Below are 23,196 nucleotides of genomic sequence, written 5' to 3' on the forward strand. Positions count from 1 at the left end.
TTAGTAAAGAAACCGTGTAAATTACCGATTTTGAAGTACTAAAAAGTTATTGGAATTTTTGTTTCTTTGTAAGTAAACTTTTAAAAATAATATATGATAACTTAAATCGGATAGGCTGTTGGTAATTAAAAAAACTCATTTTTTCGAAATGACTATAATGAATAAAATATTTTACAATGGCTCATATTCAGTTAGAAAATACAAATAAATAATTAAGAAAGATGTGTGTAATATTAAAAGTGAAAACATCACAATACACATGTACATATATTTTCTTAGATAAAAAAATTTAGATGATATAAAATAGAATAAACTATGATTTCGTACAGGCCTGTATCGATGTAGAAAGCTATCAGAATAAACGACGAATTACTACAGACAATTATTAATTTAGCTATGTATCGAAACACATTAATACGTAGAAAACTCTAATTTTGGATGAATCGCAACTAATATACAGAGCTTTTTAATTTTAATGGAAATTGCCCAAATAATCTGATTTACGTTAGGAGGGGTAAACAATGGATTATTGTATAAAAACGTTACTTCTTTTAGTTTTTTATTCAATAGTGAAATTTGTTTTATGGTATATCCATAGATACTTTTTAAATCAATTTTTGTGTTTCTAATACAGCAGAAACTGAGTATTTTTGCAGTTTTTTCGCGAGTCTGCAAGTAATATAGAGAATTTAGTAAACTTCTTGTTTTATGTTTGAATTACGCTAGTTTTTTAGACATTAGTTTTCACTGTTGCCTTTAAATTTTGATAATGAGTTTATCAAAAGTGATTGGATACCTTTTAAGGTTGTAAGGTGATAACCCGATGAGAGCTCAAAGATATAAGAACAAACTTATAACTTTAGTTGAAATTGACCCTTATTTACCACATGGAAAGAGTTTTAGTCAAACTCTTGTTCGTTTTCTATCAGTTTCCAATATGGAGATTGGTTTTAACAACTAGTTTCTACACCAAAACACAAATACAAGCATTTGAAAGATTTTAAAGTTGGATTTGTAATCGTCCAATCTTTTAATGACTATTTATTTGCTTATTTCTCTGCCGGTACCATTAAAGCAGTGTTTTTGGGAGGAAATTTGACACTTCTTCAAGCAGCAACTCCTCACAAAGCCAATAAAATTGAAAATTATAAATCCAGCAAATAACATGATAAACCTCAAAGAAATTTTGGGCAAAAGCATTTATAACAGAAGTCAAGATGGCTGGATGATATCGAAGAGGATCTTTGGTAATTAGTTGTGAGGTGGTGGAGACGTGATGTTTGGAGGAATGTAGTGGACGAGGCCAAGGCTCTTTGAGGGCCGTGGTAGTAGTATTAGTAGGTTCCCCTGATTAGCTTCAGCTTATTCTTCTCATTTCTTAAAATTGTTTTCCTCCAGTTTCTCCTTTTAAACATCATTTTATCCATTGAAGAATAATAAAAACAGTTTAAGGAATAGAAAGCAGTTGATTATCTATAGAGAGATCAAGTTAGAAAAGTTATGGACAAGAAGACAGTAAAAATGAAGTTAGTTTTTCTATTCTGTATTGAAACTTTCACCAATTTTAGTATTTTTTTGGTTCCTTTTTAATTTTATCTCCTTTTTCCTATTCAATTTTCTATTATCGAGTCCAAAACATAAGAATTGAACATGTTGTCTGAATAATGTATTTTTTTGATAGAAAAAACATATTAGCAGTAAATATACAGGGTATTTCACAATAGGCTGAATTGATTCCTATTTTTATGCAACTCATTTCAGTCGACTACGATTTGTATTTAAACCCGAAGTGAATTCCAACTTTTATTTATTTATTTATTTATTAATGTCTCAGGAAACGAATAGAAACTAGACAAAAATCATCAGCATTTTTCCACAATAAATTATACAGGGTGCTCAGAAATTGGTGACAAAAATCGTGTGATCCAGTTTTTTAAAAGAAAACGCAATTTTTCTCAACTGCAGTGGGTTCCACGCTGAAAATAAGTGTAATTTGTGCTTAAAACCCTATATCTGAAATTAATTTATGGGGGTAGTGAGTAAGATTTGGTCCCTGGATATCGCCGAGAGGGGGTTTTATATTTTATTTCGATAACCATGTCAAAAATAGTCATGTAACTCAGTTACTCAGTATAAGTGACATAAGTGGAATTTGTGCTTACAACCCTATATTTACATTAATTTTGGGGGTGGATATTGCGGAGGAAAGGTTTTACATATTATTTCAATAACAATGTCAAATTTTCAATAAGTAATTGAAGTAAATAGTTTGGTGATATTTTTAGGTTCTAATAAATGTCAGCAGAAACACCCCTATTTTATAAGTAGAATCCACTATCATTGGAAAAAAATGGGGTTGTGAACATAATAATATAGAAAAGTTTTCAATATTTAGGAAGTTTCAGGCATTTTTAAGATCCCAATGTTTTCAAAAAACAATTTTATTGAAATATGTCAAAATTTTCAAAAAATTATATGATAAAGTTTTTCACAAATTGGTACAGAAAGTCGTGTAACTTAGTTTTATAAATGGCCACGCCATTTCTACCAACTTCGATGGATTCTACGCTGATATTAAGTGGAATTTGTGTTTACAACCCTATATTTAAATTAATTTTGGGGCTGGGTATCGCGGAGGGAAGGTTTTACATATTATTTCAATAACCATGTCAAATTTTCAATAAATAAACAAATTGAATTCTAGAGGTTTCTGAAAATTGTCAATATAGGGTTGTAAGCATTGAGATACTGAAATTGTGATGGAACTTTCTCATATTTTGAAATCTTTAGAAATTTTTAGACCCCATTGGTTTTGAAAAAATTTTTTTACAAAAAAATTCATGTCAAAAGTCAGAAAATATGTTCTAAATTGCGATTTTAAATATGTAATGAAAAAAATAACAAAATTAGATTCGTAGACAGCTGAAACGACCTTTCAGGAAAACTTTCCATTGTAAAAATGTTACCAGTGGGGTGGAAAAGGGATTTCATAAAGGAAATGGGAGAAAATATAATTGGTAAGATTAAGGAGCTCAAATTAGGATAAAAAAATAATATTTTTATACGTGTGTTAGTAAAATCTATTATAATATATAAAATTACACGCATATTTTCCAAAAAAAAATTTAAAAAGCTCCTGGATACGTAAATCCTACCGGCCTATATTTTACATTAATTATCATTGTTAACATCAAATTAGTAATTAAATATTCTTTGGCAGTTTATTCCTACGCGACAAGAGGAATGGTAAAAAATTTACAACTGTGAATGACGTAGTTTTTTTTATTAAAAAATTAAATTGTACGATAACTTTTACGAAAAGTTGGTAACTAACCCAAATCGATTAACCCTAACGTAAATATTGTTCATAGTACAATTTATTTTTTTAAAAATTGATAATTAGATTGACTTAATCTACTACAATAATTCTATAAACCCAACCGAAGCTACGCTTGGTCTAAAAGAAACTCTGTAAATATTAAAAAAAAATTATTGGTCATTAAGTCGCACAAAACTTCCATTAAAAAAATAAATAACATGGCACGTTTATAGAGAATATGAAAAAATTAGTAAGGAAAGCATATTTCCTTCTCACTCTATTAGCTACGCGCAAACGCACGTGAACTGATAGTTGCGATCATTAATAGAACGTTCTGGGCATGCGTATATGATTCAAAGTAACAAACGTACTCCTAACTATTAGTTTATGTCCTCCAACATCATCAGAAATATAGAATGAGATGAAGCGATTTTGTTTAATGTAAAAAAGTATGTGGGATGATAAAAAAAGAACTTTAAGGGCATTTTTACTATATGAAAAGTCAAAAATAGAAGTAAACATCTTCCATTTATCTGCAATCTACTCGATTACCTATGCGCAAACACAAAACTCTGATCGTTATTATCAATAAAACGTTCTAGGTTAAGTCCTGTATCTGCGCATACGATTCAAAGTGCCAAATATACTCCTGTACGTCAATTTACGTTATTGTCTAGTTCTTCAACAACGTACTAAATATAAAAATAGCTTCATAGGCATTTTGACCATATGAAATGTCAATTCACTGGTGTGTCAAAATTAGAAGAAAAAAAGAGATTGGATTTTGATTTTATTATACGTCAAAATTTGACAGAAAGAATTGAAACATCATATATATGAAATGAAGTTTTTATTTTTTTTATTATATATTATCATAGTTTATAGTTTTCATCATATTTATAGTTTTCAAAACCGATTTTTTCAATTATTCTCTGAATTATTGGAAATAACGGATATTTTGTGCGACAATATTATTTATTTACATATAGATTTAGTATTCAGCATATCCACAGTTGAGAACTTTGAGCAACGTTTGCAAATTATCAGTACTTATAAATATTCACAACTTGCTCTATTTATATATTATAAAATATAATAGAAAGAACCCAAATAATACCGGAATTTATATGTTTATTGCTCAGATAAACCATAAAATTCTTAATAACAATTTAAATCGATATTAATATCAATAATCGTTACACGTCAATAGTGCCATTGGTATTACGTCACGATGTTACCAAAAATTTTTTTTGTTAAACGCTTTATTCTTCACCATGAAAAGATTATTATTTTTATACGTGCAGTATTAAAAAAAATAAATTTTAATTTAGATTAATTTTTATATTCTGTAAGACCCATAGATGTGATACCATTTCTTTTATATCTATGGTACGCCACTGGAACTCTTCTTTTGTTTACTGGTTTGCTAATATATCAAAGGCCATTCAAGTCGTTTATTTAGATTATGTCAATAATTTGATTGTCACTATTTTCTATGTATTGCTGTATTTTTATTAGTACTTTTTGTGATATCTTTTTTCCCGTTTTTATTAATATTTGTGTAATAATAACTTTTTTCCATTTTTATAAGTATTTTTTGTGATAACGTTTTTTTTCTCGCTAAAAAACTAGTAGTTCAAAAAACCTGTGTATCCATCAAAACGAAAAAGTACCAATATTGTGAAAAATGTAAGTTAAATATGATTATTTTCCATTAGTTCATTGAATTTAAAACTAATTAATCCTTTAGAAACATAGATGTGGTTAAAATACATGTTTTTACCGCAAATAAATCCTTACATTGCCTCACATGTTCCTTTTTTCATTTCCTTGAAATTTTTGTGTGAAAAATCTTTTTTACGTACATTTTCCGCAATAAACTTTGTTTTTGTTACACGGCAATGAAATTATGTATGGTATTTTACCCAGAAATAAAAATGTCTAGAATACGTTTCCTGTTTATATTCTACCTCCACAGTTATCAAAAAAGAAGTCAAAATGGCAGTTGAAAGACGAAGTTTTGGATATAAACGATTTTTTTTTCAAATTTTAAAACAGTTAAAACATACCCAGTGCTTATGTTAATCCAGCAGAAGTTAATAAAGCTTACAGGGTGAGGAAACAATCATCGAAATCTATATTGAATGGAAAGTATAAGAAAACCTGTATAAGTCAAAGAAAAATCTTCATAGGGACTGGTTGAAATATACAGGATATATATGAAAATCGATACTAGTTAAACTGATAGTTGGAATTTTATGTGAAAAGGCAATTTCTGACTAAAAACATACAGAGTAACCCAAAATTTTAGTATATTCACAAATTAATCATTTTTCATTAGATTTCTTTGAAATTCTGTTGTGAGACTTTCCCTACACTGACATTCATGATATAGCAGCTTTAATTCATTATAAGGGCCTGTTAAAATATACAGGACGAACTCATCAAAAGAGATGTTAGTGAACTTGATAACCAAAACTTCATATAAATTCAGAAAAATTTAGAATAAAAACATACAAAGTAACCCAAAATTTCAGTATACTCACAAATTAATCATTTTTCATTTGATTTCTTCGAAATTTTGTTTTGAAACGTTCCTACACTGACATTCATGATATAGCAGCTTTAATTCATTATAAGGGCCTATTAAAATATACGGGATGAACCAATACTCATCGAAATCGATGTTAGTGAACTTGATAGCTGAAACTTGATATAAATTCGGCATAAAAATATACAGAGCAATTCAAAAATTCAATCAAAGACTAATGTATAGTATATTATTCGTATTCTGAACAATAAACAGTGACAATTACAATGATTATATGGGTATTCATCAAATCTAATGTCAGTTAATCTCATTTGTCAATTAGAGAGTGTTAATTACAATTTTTTAAAACTAAGATAATAAAAAATCACAATTAGAAAAAGTGTATAAAATGTATATTTATAAAAAGTGGTAATTTTTGGTAATAATAGAAATTGCTCGACCGGTATATGTTCAGGTATATGTTCCATTTGAAACCGGTAAATAAACTTATTCGAAATAGGAACCAGTCTATAATTTTTATATGGAATGCTTTTGAGTTGGTAACGTTACGATTTTTTTATAATTTCCAAATAAATATACAGGATATTCATAAAGTATTAATATGTATCAATCAAATTGTGCTGAAATAGTTTTGTATACGAACGAAATTGATTTTTAGGATGGGAACTAAATTGGTTCAAGGGTGGTCCGAGACTGAAACATAATAATACTAATAATTACGTGTTAATACATAATTGAGGCCTTTATTCCATATCAATAGTATTATATAAAAAAACATCCTGTATATGGAAATAATTAAAATTATTATTGAGCATTGAATATACGCAGCGAAAAAAAATTATTTGAAACGAAATTAATAGAATAAAATTTGTATCTGTCCTTATCTTAGTTTTTTTTTTCAAAATCGAGATTTTTTTTAAATTCTACTTATACGTCATAATTATAAACAGGCCTAGGCACCTTAAAAAATTAAGTCTTAACATTTCTTAATTATTGAAATTATTTTGCTTTTTGTGTTGTACTTAAATTATTTTAGAGCGATCAAGATGCAAAAGTTTTGATTTATACAGGGAGATGAGGATAGTACCTATTTTTTTTTTTGGAAAAAATGAACTTAGTTCAATTACACAATTATTTTGGATTATTTTTTTTAATAACTAGATTTAGATCGCTCTATTTACCTTTTAATGAGATTACATCGAGTTACAATGACTAATTTCTACAATCAGCGTATAAAGTTTTAACATTTAGTCTATAGATTTAAAATATTTTGCAATATACACTGGTTCTGTACAAAAAATGATCTTTTTCGAACGGTTGGTTTGATGGGTCGATGCAAACCTTTCCGGAACTGATAAAAAATATAAATTTGAATCTATTTATAGGAAATATTCTTAATTATAAGTTTTCTTTTAAATATTGTGTCATTTTTGTTCAACGGGCTTCTCAAACTTCATAATTCAACATACAAATAGTAATAAAATATAAGGTAATCTCTGAAGATGATTTGGTTGCCGAAACAGTCAGACAGTGTAATTGTGAGTGTCGGTGTAGTAGCAGCATAAACAGTGTGTTCTGTATGATTGTTAAGAAGGCCCTGATTCCAAAAGGACCATAAGGTTGGTTAAAGAAGAAGATAACATTAATTAGGCCTGAGATTTTCGTTTATCCATATGAAAAGAGTGGGATTAGAAATAGATCCACCAAGGAGAATGTATTGTTGTTATAATTACCTTTCGTAGGCCATAGTTGAACGAAAAGTATATTGAAGCAGATGTTTTGGAAAAAATGACAAAATATGATACTTTATACGCATAGAGTCAAAATCATATCATTTATAAATTTCTAAAAGGTTTGCATAAGTCCATCAAACACACTGTATAAGAAAAAGTTATCATACATAATTAGTCCATTAAAATGAATATTCTAATTAATTTCAGGAAATGTTTCAACAATTTATAAATTTTCAAAAAGAAATAATTTTCTATCTAAAGGAAATTCAACATTTTCACCTATAAATCCTCCAAATTTAAAATACAGGTTCGTATTTAGAATTTTAATTTGAATTTTCATTTTATTGAACCATATTTCCAAATAAAAATCTATCATACACTTTTATTACTATTTTATCTCAAAAATAATTGTCTTAAATATAAAACATTCATTTCAATTTCTCTGCAGGGCATAATAAATAAAATTCCATTTATGTAAATAATCCTATTTTAATAATTAATGTCAAAAAATGAAATTTGTCCTACAAATAAAAAAATAAGTTATTTTTTTTGAAAATTTTCATAATTGTTTTAAATAAATTCGCTATATATAAATTACCTTCATATATTTATAAAACAACGTACTTGAAATCCGCCCCTGTCTAATAGAATATCATAAAACGTTTTTTACATGAATCAAAAAACTTAATCATATAAATACTCGACGACTAGACAGTTTGTACAGCAATGCACTAAATGAAACCATTCCAATATAAAAAATCACCCTGTATAAAAATATCCCAATCTCCCTTAACAAAATCACCGCAACGAACTTTTTCTCTCCCCAAGAGTTCCCAGTAGTTACTAGGATAACTCGAATCGCTAACAGTGAATTGTATAGTGACTAGTGCATTTAAAATATAAATTAGTGTTTAGTGAAGTTGTGAGTGGCAAGAAAATACACCGTATGTTCAAATTTATCGGTTTGACCAAGAGTGTAGAATAAAAATGCATTTAAATAATTTTTTCTACTATCATAAGATAACCCAGTTCATCAAAAGAAAAATTTTCCTTTTTAGAATCATATATATCCCACATAAAAATGTCCCAATCGAATAAAATTATCCCAGAGAGCTTCTTTTTCTCTCCCTAGAACTCCCAGTAGTTATTAAGACAACTTGAATAACGAACAGAGAATTGGATAGTGAATAGTGCATTTAAAATATAAATTAGTGTTTAGTGAAGTTGTAAGTGGCAAGAAAATACATCGTATGTTAAAATTTATCGGTTTAACTATGAGTATAGAATAAAAAAAAAACATTGAAATAATTCTTTCTACTATCAAAAAGTAACAAAAATTATTGTCTAATTAACAAGATGTAACTAATAAATTGATTTATTTTTAATTTTGTTTAGTCGATAGAAATCGAGCAGAACAAAAAATATTATTTTATCAAACTGCTCACTATACAGGAAGAAATCAAAATTATAAATGAAATTCCATTTATAATAACCCCAAAATATGAAATGAATGTTTCGAAATATATACGACGATGAATGAAGCGAAAAAAATAACAAATCTCGAAATAATAATAAAAAAACAACTATTGTCACTCTGCCTGCATTTCCCAAGAAGAAACGAAAAACTTACAATTCGGTAACAGCATACAATTGACGTTCACTTTCGCTATTGGCGTACAACACCTCGCCCTGTGTTTGATCCTGAACTTTGGCCGGTCTAAATTGGGCGCCTGTTGTCCTTTGCAACGATCTAAATTGCACGTTGGGCTGGAAGGAACTGGGGGCGTCCTGCCACGCGCCTCTCTGTAGAGACCTAAAGTTCGCCGGATTCAGGGGTGTTTCTACGCTTTGGGAGATCGTGGGTGGTACCCTCGGTACTGGCGGTTGTTTCCTGGCCTTCTCGTCCGGTGTTTGTGGTAGAGGTCGACGACCTAGCGAACTGTATTTTTGTATATTGGCCGTTCGCTGGTTGTCGGGATGTTGGGGAACGTTCTGTTGTTGCTGATTCGATAACTTAAAACCTTTGAAGCTTGGGAAGTCCTTGCAGGCAGACCTGGTTAGAAAGGGGAGTTAATAAGGATATTGAAGAAAAATAATTTATATCGAACCTGTCTCAGTAGAAATCTGAACTTTCTAACGTCTTGCACTGTTTGCTTAAAGTCGCGTACTTTCCGTTGTTTGGTCCAGGGAGTACTGGTTCGTGATGGTGGGAGGGTAATCTACCCAATGTGTGTCCCCGAAGGTGAGACATATGGGCACTGTTCCTGTGGTGTTCCGAGGGACGCATATCGCATCCATCTCTGTAAGAAAAATCATTAAATTCCATTTATTTCATTTTTTTATAAAATAATTTGTAGGTTTTATAAAAGAAAAACAAAACAATCCTAAAAACTGATTTTCTCCAAATAATTTTCAAATATCGGAAAAAATGGGTGAGTAAAAGATATACTAAAGAAAAAGGTTAATCGGTTAAATAACAACAGTTATAACAATAAAAAGGCATAAATGTCAAAATATTGTGCAATATCCATAATAAATGAAGAATTACTCACAATAGATAACGTAAAAGTGAAAAAACTGTTCAGTAATCACAATAAATGAAAAAAAGATCATGTAACTGAGGCAAAGGGAAAATATATAACAAATGGAGTAATAAAATGATGCAGTAGTCAGCGACAAAGTGAAAATATTGCTCAATAATCATAATAAATGAAGAAATGGTCGCATTAGACAAAGCTGAAGTTAAAATATTGATCAATAGTTATAATAAATGAAGATAGAGTCATTTGATTGGGCCTAGCAGGGGGATATACATGAAATCAGGCGATAAAAAGGCCCAACGACAAAGAAAAAATAAAAAGATTGTTCAATATCTATAATAAACGAAGAAGTACTTATAATAAACAATGCTGAAGTAAAAATATTATTCAATAGTCATAAGAAAAGAAGAAAGGGTCATGTAATAGAGTTGAGTAGAGAATCGACAAGAAATTAGTCAATAAAAAGGCACAATACACAGTAAAGAAATAAAAATATTATAATGTGGAAAATTGTAATGGAATAAAGCAAAAGAGGTAACCTACTACAAATAGAGCAATAAAAAGTCACAATAGACAATTATTTGAAGGTATAATGCGGTAGACACAATGAATGTGAATATGACGCTGATTCGCTAGTAAACATAACCTTAAAATGGCATGTGTATAAAGAAATTCGATGATCCAACGATTTTAATATATTTGTAATGTACATTTGTCACAGCGATATGAAATAAATCCAGATGAACATACAAGAATGAATGAATTATATGATCCACTTTTAAAATCAACAAAACAATCAATAAAAAAACCTGATTGTCGATTAGATCAGAAAGTTAATTTTCAAATCAGGAAATCATTCCCTATATTTTGCCAAATTTTAATTTTCTTGAATCTAACCAATTGTTGAATCAGTGTCTGCAACTACAAACTACAATAGAAAAGTGAAGTTATGTTTTTGACGTTAGCGCGTTAAAAGTTGGTTATTACAATTTCTCAACTAACTGAATTATCTTATGACATTTATGAACGTCTAGTGCGCGTCAACTAGGCTTCATTTTGTTTATCGCTAAAAAATACAGAAAAAGTCTTATAATACGAGTCAAGTAAGAAATATACGAAAATTGATGCTCTAAATATACATAATAGTAGTTGAATATGAACAAAATTTTGAAATAATTTTTTATTTGACGTTTTCAAAGTTCAGTACCTGATGTGAGCAACTACTAACATATTTGTGTATCATTTTCAACTATTTCTCGAATTATATAATTTTTCAGTATCAGAATTGTAAACTTTTATAAAACCACAAATTTTTCACATAATCCATTGTTATACTAATTCTACTGGTACTACAATTTAAAGAAATTTCCACCATGAACAAAACTGAGGGAAGAATTTAAAAGTTGCATCTACTGACAGTAGAAATAGACAAAAATAAGTGGAAAATAACCTAAAAATTGGACATAACGTAAAACACGCCAAGTTACACCCCATATCATGTAAGAAAATCTGGCAACAACGGAAAGTTTACATGACATGAAAATTTAGTTTTCGAAAATATTTTACATGCAATTCTACAGGGTGTAAAATATATTTAATAATAAAAGTTTGCCCACCATATAACGCTTTTTGGTAACTCACTCCCTATTTTTTTTTCATATATGGTCATCACGCCCCTCGTGAAAAAAATTATTGATAAAACCACCGTAATAGTGGAATTTGGAATTAAAACTTCAATCAAAAATTCTTACAGAAACCATGGAAGTTTTGAGAAAAGAATGAAAACAGAAAATTATAGTTTTCCTATAGATCGAAGAAAATAAAATAGTTGAGAACAAGGAAGAAGATTAGGAATGTTTAAATAAAACTAAAAAGTCAAAAATGATTTACTTCTATCGACTAATGATTCAAATACAAAAAAATAATATAAATAAATTTAGCTCTTAAATGATAACTTTAAATATTATTTTTTTTTATTTTTTACTTTTTGCGTTTTTTTTCAATGAAATATACCCAAAAAAATTTATACACGGTGTCCACGAAAATGAAATATACCAAAAAAAATTTATACACGGTCTCCACGAAAATGAAATAAAAAGAAAATGGATCCGAATGTATTCGAAAAAAAATCTGGAGGGAATTATATGGCGGGCAGACGGCTTAAAAAAGTAGAAAATAAAAAAAAAAGAAAAAAACTAATACAATAGAAAATCGGCTTCATGCTCTTGCGGGGGTGCTGTTGCATTCACATGCAATGATCTGTTATGCAGCAGCAAAGCGGATGTATAACTAGGTGGAGGAGTATCAGGTGGATATGACGACCCTTGGCTGCGTTGTAATGTGCGTGCCGCTATCGCTTGACTGGCCTGAGGTGGCGGAAGGTAAGAATCGTGTTCTGTCACTTGTTGGTAGTCTTTCCTGTAAACAAAAAATAAATAATCATTGAGAAAATATAAGTGATTCAATTAAATTAATAGCGTTGAAATTACACGATTAGGTTGACATTTGACACATATTTTATATACCGTCTAAAAAAGATCTTATGTTCTATCGAGAAGAAATCACATGATTAGGTTGACATTTGACATCCTGTTTATATACCGTATGAAAAAGAAGATCTAATGTTTCGTGAAAAGGGGAAATTACACGATCAGGTTGACATTTGACACATATATTAAATACCATATAAAAAAGATCTTATTTTCTCCCTCGAGAAGAAATTACATGATTAGGTTGACATTTGACATATATTTTTGACAAAAATGTGGTACCAGAGACCCATCGCTATCTTTAAATACCGCGAAACAATTTCATACTATTATATATCAATCTAAGATATTATAATTTGTGAAAAGCTCAACTAATATCAAGAAAGTGTCCACTAGATTGAAGTTCCAAGGTTTCCTGGTGAATCGATTAAAAATATTTCATATTGTTGCAAACTCGTCCACAACATGTACCGCGAAGCCGGTCCTGTTTGATTATTTCGCCAGATAAAAACTTCATAATAATAAGTGGAAACCTTCGATATTTGATTTTTCACCACTTATTTACAGTGGCGATTTTTTTTATAGAATCAATTTCCAGGTAAATATTTTTGTCTGTTTAATTTCTATAACCGAATTATCGAGAAAACATTCTTTTTGTATAAATAGTCGCTTGTTTATTAACTATTAAGTCAGTAAATATCATAATGGTAGACAAATAAATAATGTATTTAAATAAATTAATATTTTTACAATTAGGTAAGTGTTTAGGAAGAAAATAGACGACAGACTGGTAAAAACAGCAAGGGATAAATCTCCAATCAAAACATGGAGTAGAGGTCAACTTCGAGCTAGGATGAGGAAAGAATCGAACAGGGAACAGGCGGTAGTCCTATTATGGAAGAGAAAAGAAGAAGTTTACGAATAAGACTTATAGATTATAGTTTAGTGAACAGTAACTAGTTTAGTGAATAGTAAATAGTTAAGTAAATAGAAAAAAGTTTAGTGAATAGTGAATAATTTAGTTCAGTGAATAGTAAATAGTTTGGTGTAAGTATAAAAATAAATTAAATAAGTAATTAAGAAACAGTGTGTATAAATGTACCCCACCTTGAAAAACAGTTTAAATAAATTAAAAATGAATAAAACATTAGAATATTTATACAGATGGTCAACATTTTTTTTACATTTTGATGAAACTAATCAAAGAAAACATTCCAAAGGAGTAGTAAAGACAGGTATGGGATATTTATATAATTTATTTTCGCTAAATTCAAGTTTAATTGAATAAAAATTCTACTTACTTCTTTCTTATATAGATCCACGTATGAGAATCGACCCAAACCAATACAGTCAAAAGAAAACCGGCTACAGCTGAAGATATCAGCATCAAAGTCAAACCGAGCAGTCCAACATAACAAAGAGCCCTCACTCCTCCCAAATAGTGCAAATACAAAGTGCTACAGTCCACCAAAGCTGTCAAAGAATGTATGTTATTATCCACCGAATTAATATCGTTCCTTAGAGCACTGAAAACATAAAAAAAACCAATAGAATCATGTTAAATCAAACTCGAATATCCATTACCTGAATTTTATATCCAACTTTTTATCCGGAAACAATTTTTCTGCGGGTTTTATCATCGCCGTAAGATTCGAACGCATATTTTCAACGGTCGTTTTTGCTTCACGTAATCTTTGGGTGAAAGGATTCGCTCTAGCTCTTTCGCAGTTAGTGTAATGACGGAGAATCTCTTTAGATAGTTCCGTACTGGCTTGATCCTCGATAAACTTATCCGGAGCCATGCAAAGATCACTTAACGCCACACTGGAAGCTGGAAATATGAATATATAGGGGTTGTATTAAAAATAATATTCATCTTACCTAAATAAACGCTGGCCATTATGTAGGAAGCGATTACTGCTAGTAGACCACACACCGAAAAAGCTATAAGAGCACAACGGTTATGTCTGGCCACACCAACTAGGAGAATCACGCACAGAATGAGCAAAACGCTCAATATTCCCATTGTCAACAACCATCGGATCGATTCTGATTTTTCTCCAATCGATATCGTCGACGATAGGTTTACTCCCACTAAAGGAGAACGGATATCTCTTGCTGCATTAGCTGTTGCATTACGATTACCTGCAAATATTAAAAAATTAATTATCTAGTTTGACGATTCATATATATAAAATACATACTAATGACTTTCTTGAAATAACCGTCGACTTCGTCGAACAAATTTTTATCCTTGTGATGCCCTTGGTATACATTCGATATTTCTTTTATTTGTCTATCGGCTTGTATCCTCAACAGACTTTCAATAACCTCAGTCTGATTACGTATAGTAGATATTAAAATATCCACTTGTCTATAAATAAATAATTATTTATATAACAAGTGTGTAAAGTGGTCTTATTTCGACTAATAAGAATATTGACATGAATCGAAAAAAGGCGTTTACACACAAATCGCATTCAATATTTTTTTACTAGAGAAAAAAATACAGAAGTTTAATGGTAATTTTCCTAATTAAACGTTTTAATCCAGATTAGAACAAATTAACAAAACAATCGACGAAGTTCTGTTTATGAATAAGTGTTAGAATTTGCTACGAAAGTCAAACGGCAACGTCACCCGCTCACGAAGTCTTGTTTATGAATCGGCCTCAATATAATCTCGTTGTTCCGAATTATAGGTTATGTTTCATGAATCGTATTTGATTTTTAAAAAACGAATAGTTTCAAATTTATTATAAAACATTAATTAACGCCAACAATTAATTCAAATAAAAGGTGTTTATTAATGTTGATAATGGAATAATAAACAACTAGGACAATGGTTGCGTGATGTATTCAAATAAAAAATAATTTTCATAATGATAAATAAGCTCGGACTTTCCAATTAGTACGACGGAAAATTTTCATGATTCATAGAGTGGTTAGCTGAAAATGACAGATATAAGAGAAAAACCGAAATGGACAGTTAACAATTTGCTAATATTTTGAAAATTTTTTAATGGGTATAAATTGATTGAAGGTAGGTACTTGACGTATCTATCACATTAAATTGACAGTACATTTGACTTTATTACAGGATGGGATATTGTAAGGAAACCAAAAGGTTGTTATAGTATGTTTAAGCATGTTATGTATAGTACAAAACCTAAATATGAGTGATTATCTCAAAGTTGTGAGATGTAAATGATATTATACGACAATCTGTACAGAAGGCATCCGAATAGACTTAATGTTGAGCAACATAAAGTTTGTTGTAGTTCTTTTTTGTATTCTATTTATGATTTTTCGTAATGTTATACGGAAAAAAGAAATTCATTTCACATTTAATTTTTTATACTGAAATGCTTACGTAATTAAAATTTACGACTATACAAAAACAATACACAATAATAAGTCCAAACAACTTTCGAATAAAATTTGCACAAAAATACAAATTGAAATGTCAAAAGTCAATACAAAACTGAGAGTCCTCTTTCAAGATTCGGAACAAAGAAATATTACTCGGAGTGTTCGAAAATGTATACACCGAGCAGTGGAATCGATATAAAGCGGTTTGCCGAACGATGCCAATAGACAGAATCATCAGATGTACATAGCGGAACGCAGTATATTAGTTACTACTTCATCAAATATGGCCGATAAAGATATATTGAATATAAAAATAAACACGACGTTTTTACGGTTAAAACGGCACTAACAAGAAATACAAATGAAAAGTAATTGTAATTAATAATGTTTAGTCAAATTATAAATATTTTAAAAATAAATATAAATTTTGAGTTGTAGCTGTCTAGAATTTTCGTGAAAAGATCATTATAAAATACATATTCCACGATATTCGATGTTGCCAAGTTTAACTCTATTTACAAAATTATAGGTAATTACAAAAAATGCGAATTGGATGTACTTACTTTCCTTCATTGAGAGTTTGAACTACCCCATTGTGCAAATCGTCATTACCATAAAGTCCTATACCAATACCGGCACAACAAAGTACCGATACGACGGCTAAAGTGATTTTGAGCGCAGCTATCGACTTCGAAGCTCTCGGTTTTCGATCACAACATCTCGTCAACAAGTAAATGAGCAAAACAAATAACGTTAGTATCAGCCATATAGCCGGAATCGAACCGAGAATGCCCAAACTCTGAAAAATCGAAAATTTTCGCAATAAAATCAACGATTTTATTAAAAACGTTGATTTACCTCAAGATAAACGGGATTGTTAGGCTCGAACGAGCTATTGACATATTGAAAACTGACGTTAACGTGGGGCAAAGCGTGTAAATAGCGTGCTATCTCGGGATAGCGGTACGAGTCTTCGGTCGATTGCATGCCCATGCCCTCCGAAATGGAGAGCGGCCCCTCTTTTCACTACAACTTACAATACTTTCGAAAAAAATCGTCTCTTGTATTATCACACCATTTTTTTATCTATTGAGGTTGTCAATGTTGATTATGGTTCTGTAAAAAACTATAATCATCAAAAATATAAATAAAACTTGATGATAATGTATTCGTAATATGCTTTAAGATATAAAAATCAATTTAAAATATACACGGTTTTGGACTAACTATTCTTTCTTACATTATTTATTTTTTTGAATGAATTTCACAATTCAATTTAAAAATGTATCAAATTTAACATCGATTCAATTCGATCGTTTCACACTGTATAAACGAAAACAAGGCGCACAATGAAAATGTAATAAAAAGAGATGAAAGTGAGAGTCATCGTGATATCCCGGACGAGGGCGTGGCCGAAAAGTATTCCAAAGATGCCAAGAACATTTTGTTATATACACATCTACCTACGTTTGAGATCGATTATATCGGGCACTAGTAAAACCGAATGCGAGAACTAGCACGCGCCATGCCGGCCGGTCACGTACTAAAATGAGTAACGACGCTCACATAAATCACACAATAATTAAAAAATTACAATACATAATTATATTCAATAACCAATTGATAGACGAAACACACAAATTTGAGGTTACGTCAACTGTTTGTTGTATTTTAGGGTCATTACTCCTTATAATTGATCCATCCTTTATTATACATATTATTTTTTTATATAAAAATGTCGTACTCTTAACGACTCAAATAAAATTATGGTTGTAGACTTTAATATGAAAAAAATATACTTAAATAATGAAATAAAAACAAAATATTGGTTTCCAGATTAACAACTAGTGCACGTTGCCAATATGTACCACCTATCATTGACTGTACTACGTTTCGTGTATCCGATAAGACGGGCAACAAACAACCCTGCCACATATTATATTAAAATATGTTTCAAAATATAATAAGCTTAAGAGATTCATAAAAAAATAATTATATACCATGTCTGTACTACGTTGAAGTGTTGGCTGTACTCAACACATGAATAGTGACCATCGTGTTTGTTTGTATTAATGATTTTCATTGTTTACCATCGAAGAAAGGAAGAGTGCGTGTCTATTAATAAATATTACGGAATTATGTAAATAAGATTGTATCACAGTCATTAATAAAAACTAATAAATTATGTATTAAAAGTTACGTATTATTTCAGAGTCGTATATAGAGATATTTAATATTTACTAACAATAAAATAAAACCTCTTTAATTGTTAGCCACAGTTTACCAGATTTTTTTGCTATTCTTGTAGGTACCACTAATCGGGCAACGTCGTACAAATTTCATGTAATTTGGAATTGAAATTCGAATAGAAACATCTGCTTAACATGCAAACAGTGTTGCCAACTCAAATTTTAAAAACACTTAACCTCCATCAGAAAATCGCGTAGTTAATAATAATTGCAAGTGAAATAAAGAAGTTGGAGTAGGTGACGGTTCATAAAATGTGCATTTTGTTATACAATTTATTTAAAAAATTGATATAAATTTAGAGATTCTGAGGAGACGCTGTATTTGTAAAATTCTATTATTCTGAATAAAATTAAATGTTCAAATATGTTTATTAAAAGTCACTTTGTGAGAAAAGTAAGCCTATAACTGTCTAGGAAGTAAAGGAAAATATGCTTTTTCAATTTGATACGTAAATTCTAGTACTGAAATTAATAGGTTTGCTAAAATACGTATGTCTACGTGAAGAGACGTAGAGTCGGCAACGCTAAGCGAACACCTGACCTATGAGGTCTTTCTCAGTGTTGCCAAACTTTTACGTACGGAATAAAAATACTAAATACTATGTTTTTGCTTCGAAGAACGATAATTATTTAAATTATTAATACAAGGAAAGTAACATAAAGACAGGTCAAAAATAATCGCGGTATCTATTACATACAGTAGTAATTGATAAAAAAGATTTTTTATTCATATATTTCGTCAGAAAAGAATGATTAGAAGAAAACGCGTGAAAAATTATAAGCTGAATTGTAAACGAAACCGTCGGCAAAAAGATAAACAACATAATTTAATTGCGTAAATCTTTTTCATAAAATTGATATCAGTCTAATTACGTTTAATCAAATTACACGCCATTACTTAATCAGTTTTTATTGTGTTATGCAGTAATTCATTAATTACATTCATGTTTATTTTCATTAATCAAATTGAATTGTATTGAACATTTTTTTAATTATTTTAATTTATAACTATGAAATGTTTTAATAAATATTTAATTTGAAAATTTCTAATTTCTAGTGCACTTTTCTTAACCTTTAAAGGTTGTCTAGGTGTGTTCAACGACATCAATAATTCTCAAGTTGAAATCTTTTATAAAATATATACATACAATCCCTTATTTTCAAAATTTGTATTTTATATTTTTAGGGAAGTTATTTATATCTACACGGCAACATTGTATCCCCTCTTTAAAAATCATGCGCTCCTCAGCATCCCAGCCAACATTAGATTTAGCATTCTACAAGCGACAATAGACAAAGCAAAGTAATGCTTGTTAATTTGTCTCAAAAATGAAAGTTTTTCATACTCATTTTTATCTTGATCTTCACTATATGTAAAAAAAAGTTGAATAAGAACCTGTTGACACGTAATTGAAAGATTTAAGCCCCGAAATATAATTAGGAAGTGGTCAATTAACGTGTACTAACCCTTTGAATTGAATTATTGAAATACACATACCTAAGTATAAATAAGATTTTTTTACAGAAATATCTATCTCTTCTTAATGTTTCACTGTACATTAAAGTTAGTTTTTGATACATTTTTTTCTGCTATTTTTGACTTTTTAGAGAACAGCCTATAGTTAGATTGTGATGTATTAATCTTCTTCTTTCTTGAAACCGGAAGTTGTTAGGTATCGTAAACAGCAACGATGCGTCATTTGTATTTAAAAACGAGAGTGAATTGTTGAGATAATAAAATATCAGATAGAAAACTACAGATCTTAATTGTTCAATAAAACGAAGAATCAAATTACCATCAAAAAGGCATGTTTAAATTAGGCTTACATTGAAAAGATTTATCTTCCTAGGCCTAGCCGCTTGCCAAACTTTCAGTAAATTATAAATTAGACAGGAGCGGCTTCGAGATATAAACAATATTAAAAACATAATAAAATAAATTTGGAAACCTGGCATTGGGAAATTTTTTAACAAATTTGAGTACAAAACATAATCTAACGGGGGTTAAATTTGTTGAAAACGGTGTAAGATGTAGTAATTCAAACTTTAATCAATTAATTTCGAATATTGCCTGTATTTACCAGCAGATGATCATAAAAACACGTTAATTCAGCCTTTTCTAAATGGTAGAATCAATTTATCAAGGTCTAATATATCGGAAATCGGTATTTCCGCTTTAACGAATAATTGGACTGATTGATTTCCGGTTCGGATTATTGATAAAACCGGAAGTACCAATTTCGGACATCTAGGACCTCAATAAATGGATTGTATAACTTCAAAAATGCCAAATTGGCGTGTTTTGATTATGATTATAAGCCTGGCAGATACGAAAGTATTGATATTTTTCAGGGGTATTTAAAATCTATTGTTTATTAAGTACATCCTCGAGATTTGGAAGAACAATTTTCTTTCTAAATCTTCTAGGGTCTAAACGCAGGTTTTACACAATCAAATAGATTGCGAACTTAGTAAAACAGAGATATTTTATTGGAAAATTACCTAAATCTGGCTAAATACGTACGGTATCACCCTTTTATTAATTAAATTAAATTATTTTTCATCGTTTATATATATTGTACACAACTCGCCGTATCTCAAACTGTCGAAGTAATTAATAAAATCATAATAATAATTATTGTAAATAATTTTCCTTGTACAGAAATTTTTGAAACACCACTCTATACATAATACGTTCAAATAATGTTATAATACAAATACCGAAATATATTCACCCTATATGTAAATATATCTTTGTTGACCCTGTAGAATGAAAGGAGTATCTCCGCTAGGAATGGAAAAAGAAATTCAATATTCAAATGACGTGGGTTGGGGTGGTTATAATTAGACGAAAATAGGGGTGCCCGAGCCGGGGTCAAAAAATTAGTATAAACAAGTAAAGTTTCTCGAAAAACCAACAAATGAAGAAAGAAATATGAAACATTTCTCGTCTATCGAAATCAATAGGTGAAAGCTTTTCACATTAAGGTTGCAACATGATTCCCAGGCAATTAGTTCGCTAAAATATACCGAAATAACTAACTACTTATCTTATTTCTAGGGGTTTATATATAATAATTTATCTTTTTCGATGCAAAATTTAAAATAATAAGTTATTTACTTTATTTGAAAACGTCAAAATTATTCAAGGGGCATTACTTCCTTCAATAACAATAATGGAGTATTCACTTTCGACCAATCGGCTTGCACAAAAGTAGAGCCATCTTGATATTCGGATCGTAAATAATTCCAAGAATTTTTCCGATTTATTCAAGTGAATTGTTATAATATATGCAGTTTGTTTATAAATTCTATTTATTACTTAAAAACAGTTGAATAATTTTAATAATAATAATTCAATAGAAATATATAAATGCTTTTGTATTCGTTCAGGGATAAAATATAACCTCAAAATCTAGATCTAGTACACAAACGAAAAAGTTTATGGTGTTTTCCTATATTGAAGGTTACATTTACTGCATTTCAAACATTTCAAACAAATAATCAAACATTACTTTAAAAACATTTGAATAAAAATTAGTGGAAAATTTTCTATATAGTAAACAGGAAATTGTAATTCTGACTAGGAAACAATAAGAATTTTGTACGTAAGAAAGAAAAGAGAAATGAAATATATTTATTTTTTTTTTCTTGAAGTAAACTCCACATTTACAAACATTTCGGTGCAATTTGATTCTAGTATACTTAATATTTGCTAACCCATATCATTTAAGACTTCTTATAATATAATATTCAAGTTTATGTCCACATACTTACCTAACAAGTAATAAATCAAGATTGTTCTACTTTAAGATCAGTTTGTAATCCTCTAACAAGCATTAAATTACAAAATAACTTTATGAGAATTAAAGTTGATTCAATTAGATCCCCCTGACTAAAGTGAATAAATAATAGCTGACTTAAAGGATATTTGTTTCTCAAGATATTAAAATTAAACAGTTTTTATGTCATTATTAAATTTAAAAGCAATGATATTCACTATTAAAATTAATTTTATTTCTATTACAAGCTATCTTGTAGTAGTTTTTCCAGATTTATTAATTTTTTATTTAAAACTGTACAACGGAAGAAAAAAAAATATTATAATATATCAGTCAATCAATTCAAATACAGAATCTAAAACCCCGGATAAGGCGTGAACAAGCGCAACATTTTTAGTGTCAAAATCACAGTATTTATTCTGTGTTTTACAATAATTTGCAGTTTTTTTACTGCTATTTCACTAAAAAAATCGATTCGAATTTTTTATAAAGAAACGACAAAATATATCCAACAAATTATTTACTTTATTCGATAAACAAACAGGCGATATATTTCTCCTTAATCTGATTCATCACTTAGTCATTTCTTTGAAAATGCAATTTACACACAAAAATCAAAATCCCTATTTTATAAAAAGGAGCAAATGAATACGTAATAGTATGTGAATGAGGAATTATTTAAAAAACTACATACTGTTGGATTTCAATCAAAACGAATTCGGAAATATGCACAATGCATTGTTATAAAAAAATTGTTTGAATATGTATTAAGCAAAATAATATTTCAATCACGTCTACAAAGCAAAACATTCACACAAACTCCAAAGCCAAAACGTCAATAATTCTTTTATTTCATAAAACAAAGTACTAGTTTTATTATATAAATACCGCTATTTAACCATTTATAGATAATAAATTTGATATTTTAACAAATAAAATTATATAGAAATCTATTTACCTTTAAAAAAATTATTGGTAATCCATAAAACTGGTACAACTACACCCACCCACTAAAGATATAAAACAAAACTGGAGAAACATTTAGTTTCCTAGCAATATAGATGGCGCTTTAGAAGACCATGTCTAAATAACCTTTATATATATACTTCAAAAGTATTGCATTGATAAGTCATATATATTTTAATATTAAGATATGAAAATG

At 29.3% G+C, this 23,196-nt stretch overlaps 1 protein-coding gene and 1 long non-coding RNA gene across 4 annotated transcripts; one reads left to right on the top strand and one right to left on the bottom strand.

Moving 5' to 3' along the window:
• Nucleotides 1-144: 144 nt before the first annotated feature.
• Nucleotides 145-8,648, top strand: LOC130446667 (uncharacterized). Its single transcript, XR_008910175.1, has 2 exons — nt 145-5,008; nt 7,811-8,648. It is a non-coding gene; the product is annotated as an uncharacterized LOC130446667 (long non-coding RNA).
• Nucleotides 5,002-23,077, bottom strand: LOC130446666 (protein tweety). 3 transcript variants are annotated; one of them, XM_056783042.1, is made up of 10 exons: nt 22,993-23,077; nt 16,862-17,129; nt 16,567-16,802; nt 14,837-15,006; nt 14,514-14,777; nt 14,217-14,463; nt 13,934-14,158; nt 12,346-12,561; nt 9,712-9,903; nt 5,002-9,656 (listed from the first exon to the last, which is right to left on the bottom strand). In XM_056783042.1, the coding sequence occupies exons 2-9, from the start codon at nt 16,994-16,996 to the stop codon at nt 9,717-9,719; spliced, it is 1,680 nt and encodes a 559-aa protein (XP_056639020.1). In that variant the 5' UTR covers nt 16,997-17,129; nt 22,993-23,077; the 3' UTR covers nt 5,002-9,656; nt 9,712-9,716. The 3 variants fall into 3 exon arrangements, with proteins under 3 accessions (XP_056639020.1, XP_056639019.1, XP_056639021.1); XM_056783041.1 differs by having other exon boundaries at nt 16,862-17,119; nt 22,993-23,074; XM_056783043.1 differs by lacking the exon at nt 22,993-23,077 and adding an exon at nt 17,471-17,540 and having other exon boundaries at nt 16,862-17,119.
• Nucleotides 23,078-23,196: the final 119 nt, after the last annotated feature.

The sequence above is a fragment of the Diorhabda sublineata genome, chromosome 7 (assembly GCF_026230105.1).
Source record: "Diorhabda sublineata isolate icDioSubl1.1 chromosome 7, icDioSubl1.1, whole genome shotgun sequence".
NCBI classification, from domain to species: domain Eukaryota; kingdom Metazoa; phylum Arthropoda; class Insecta; order Coleoptera; family Chrysomelidae; genus Diorhabda; species Diorhabda sublineata.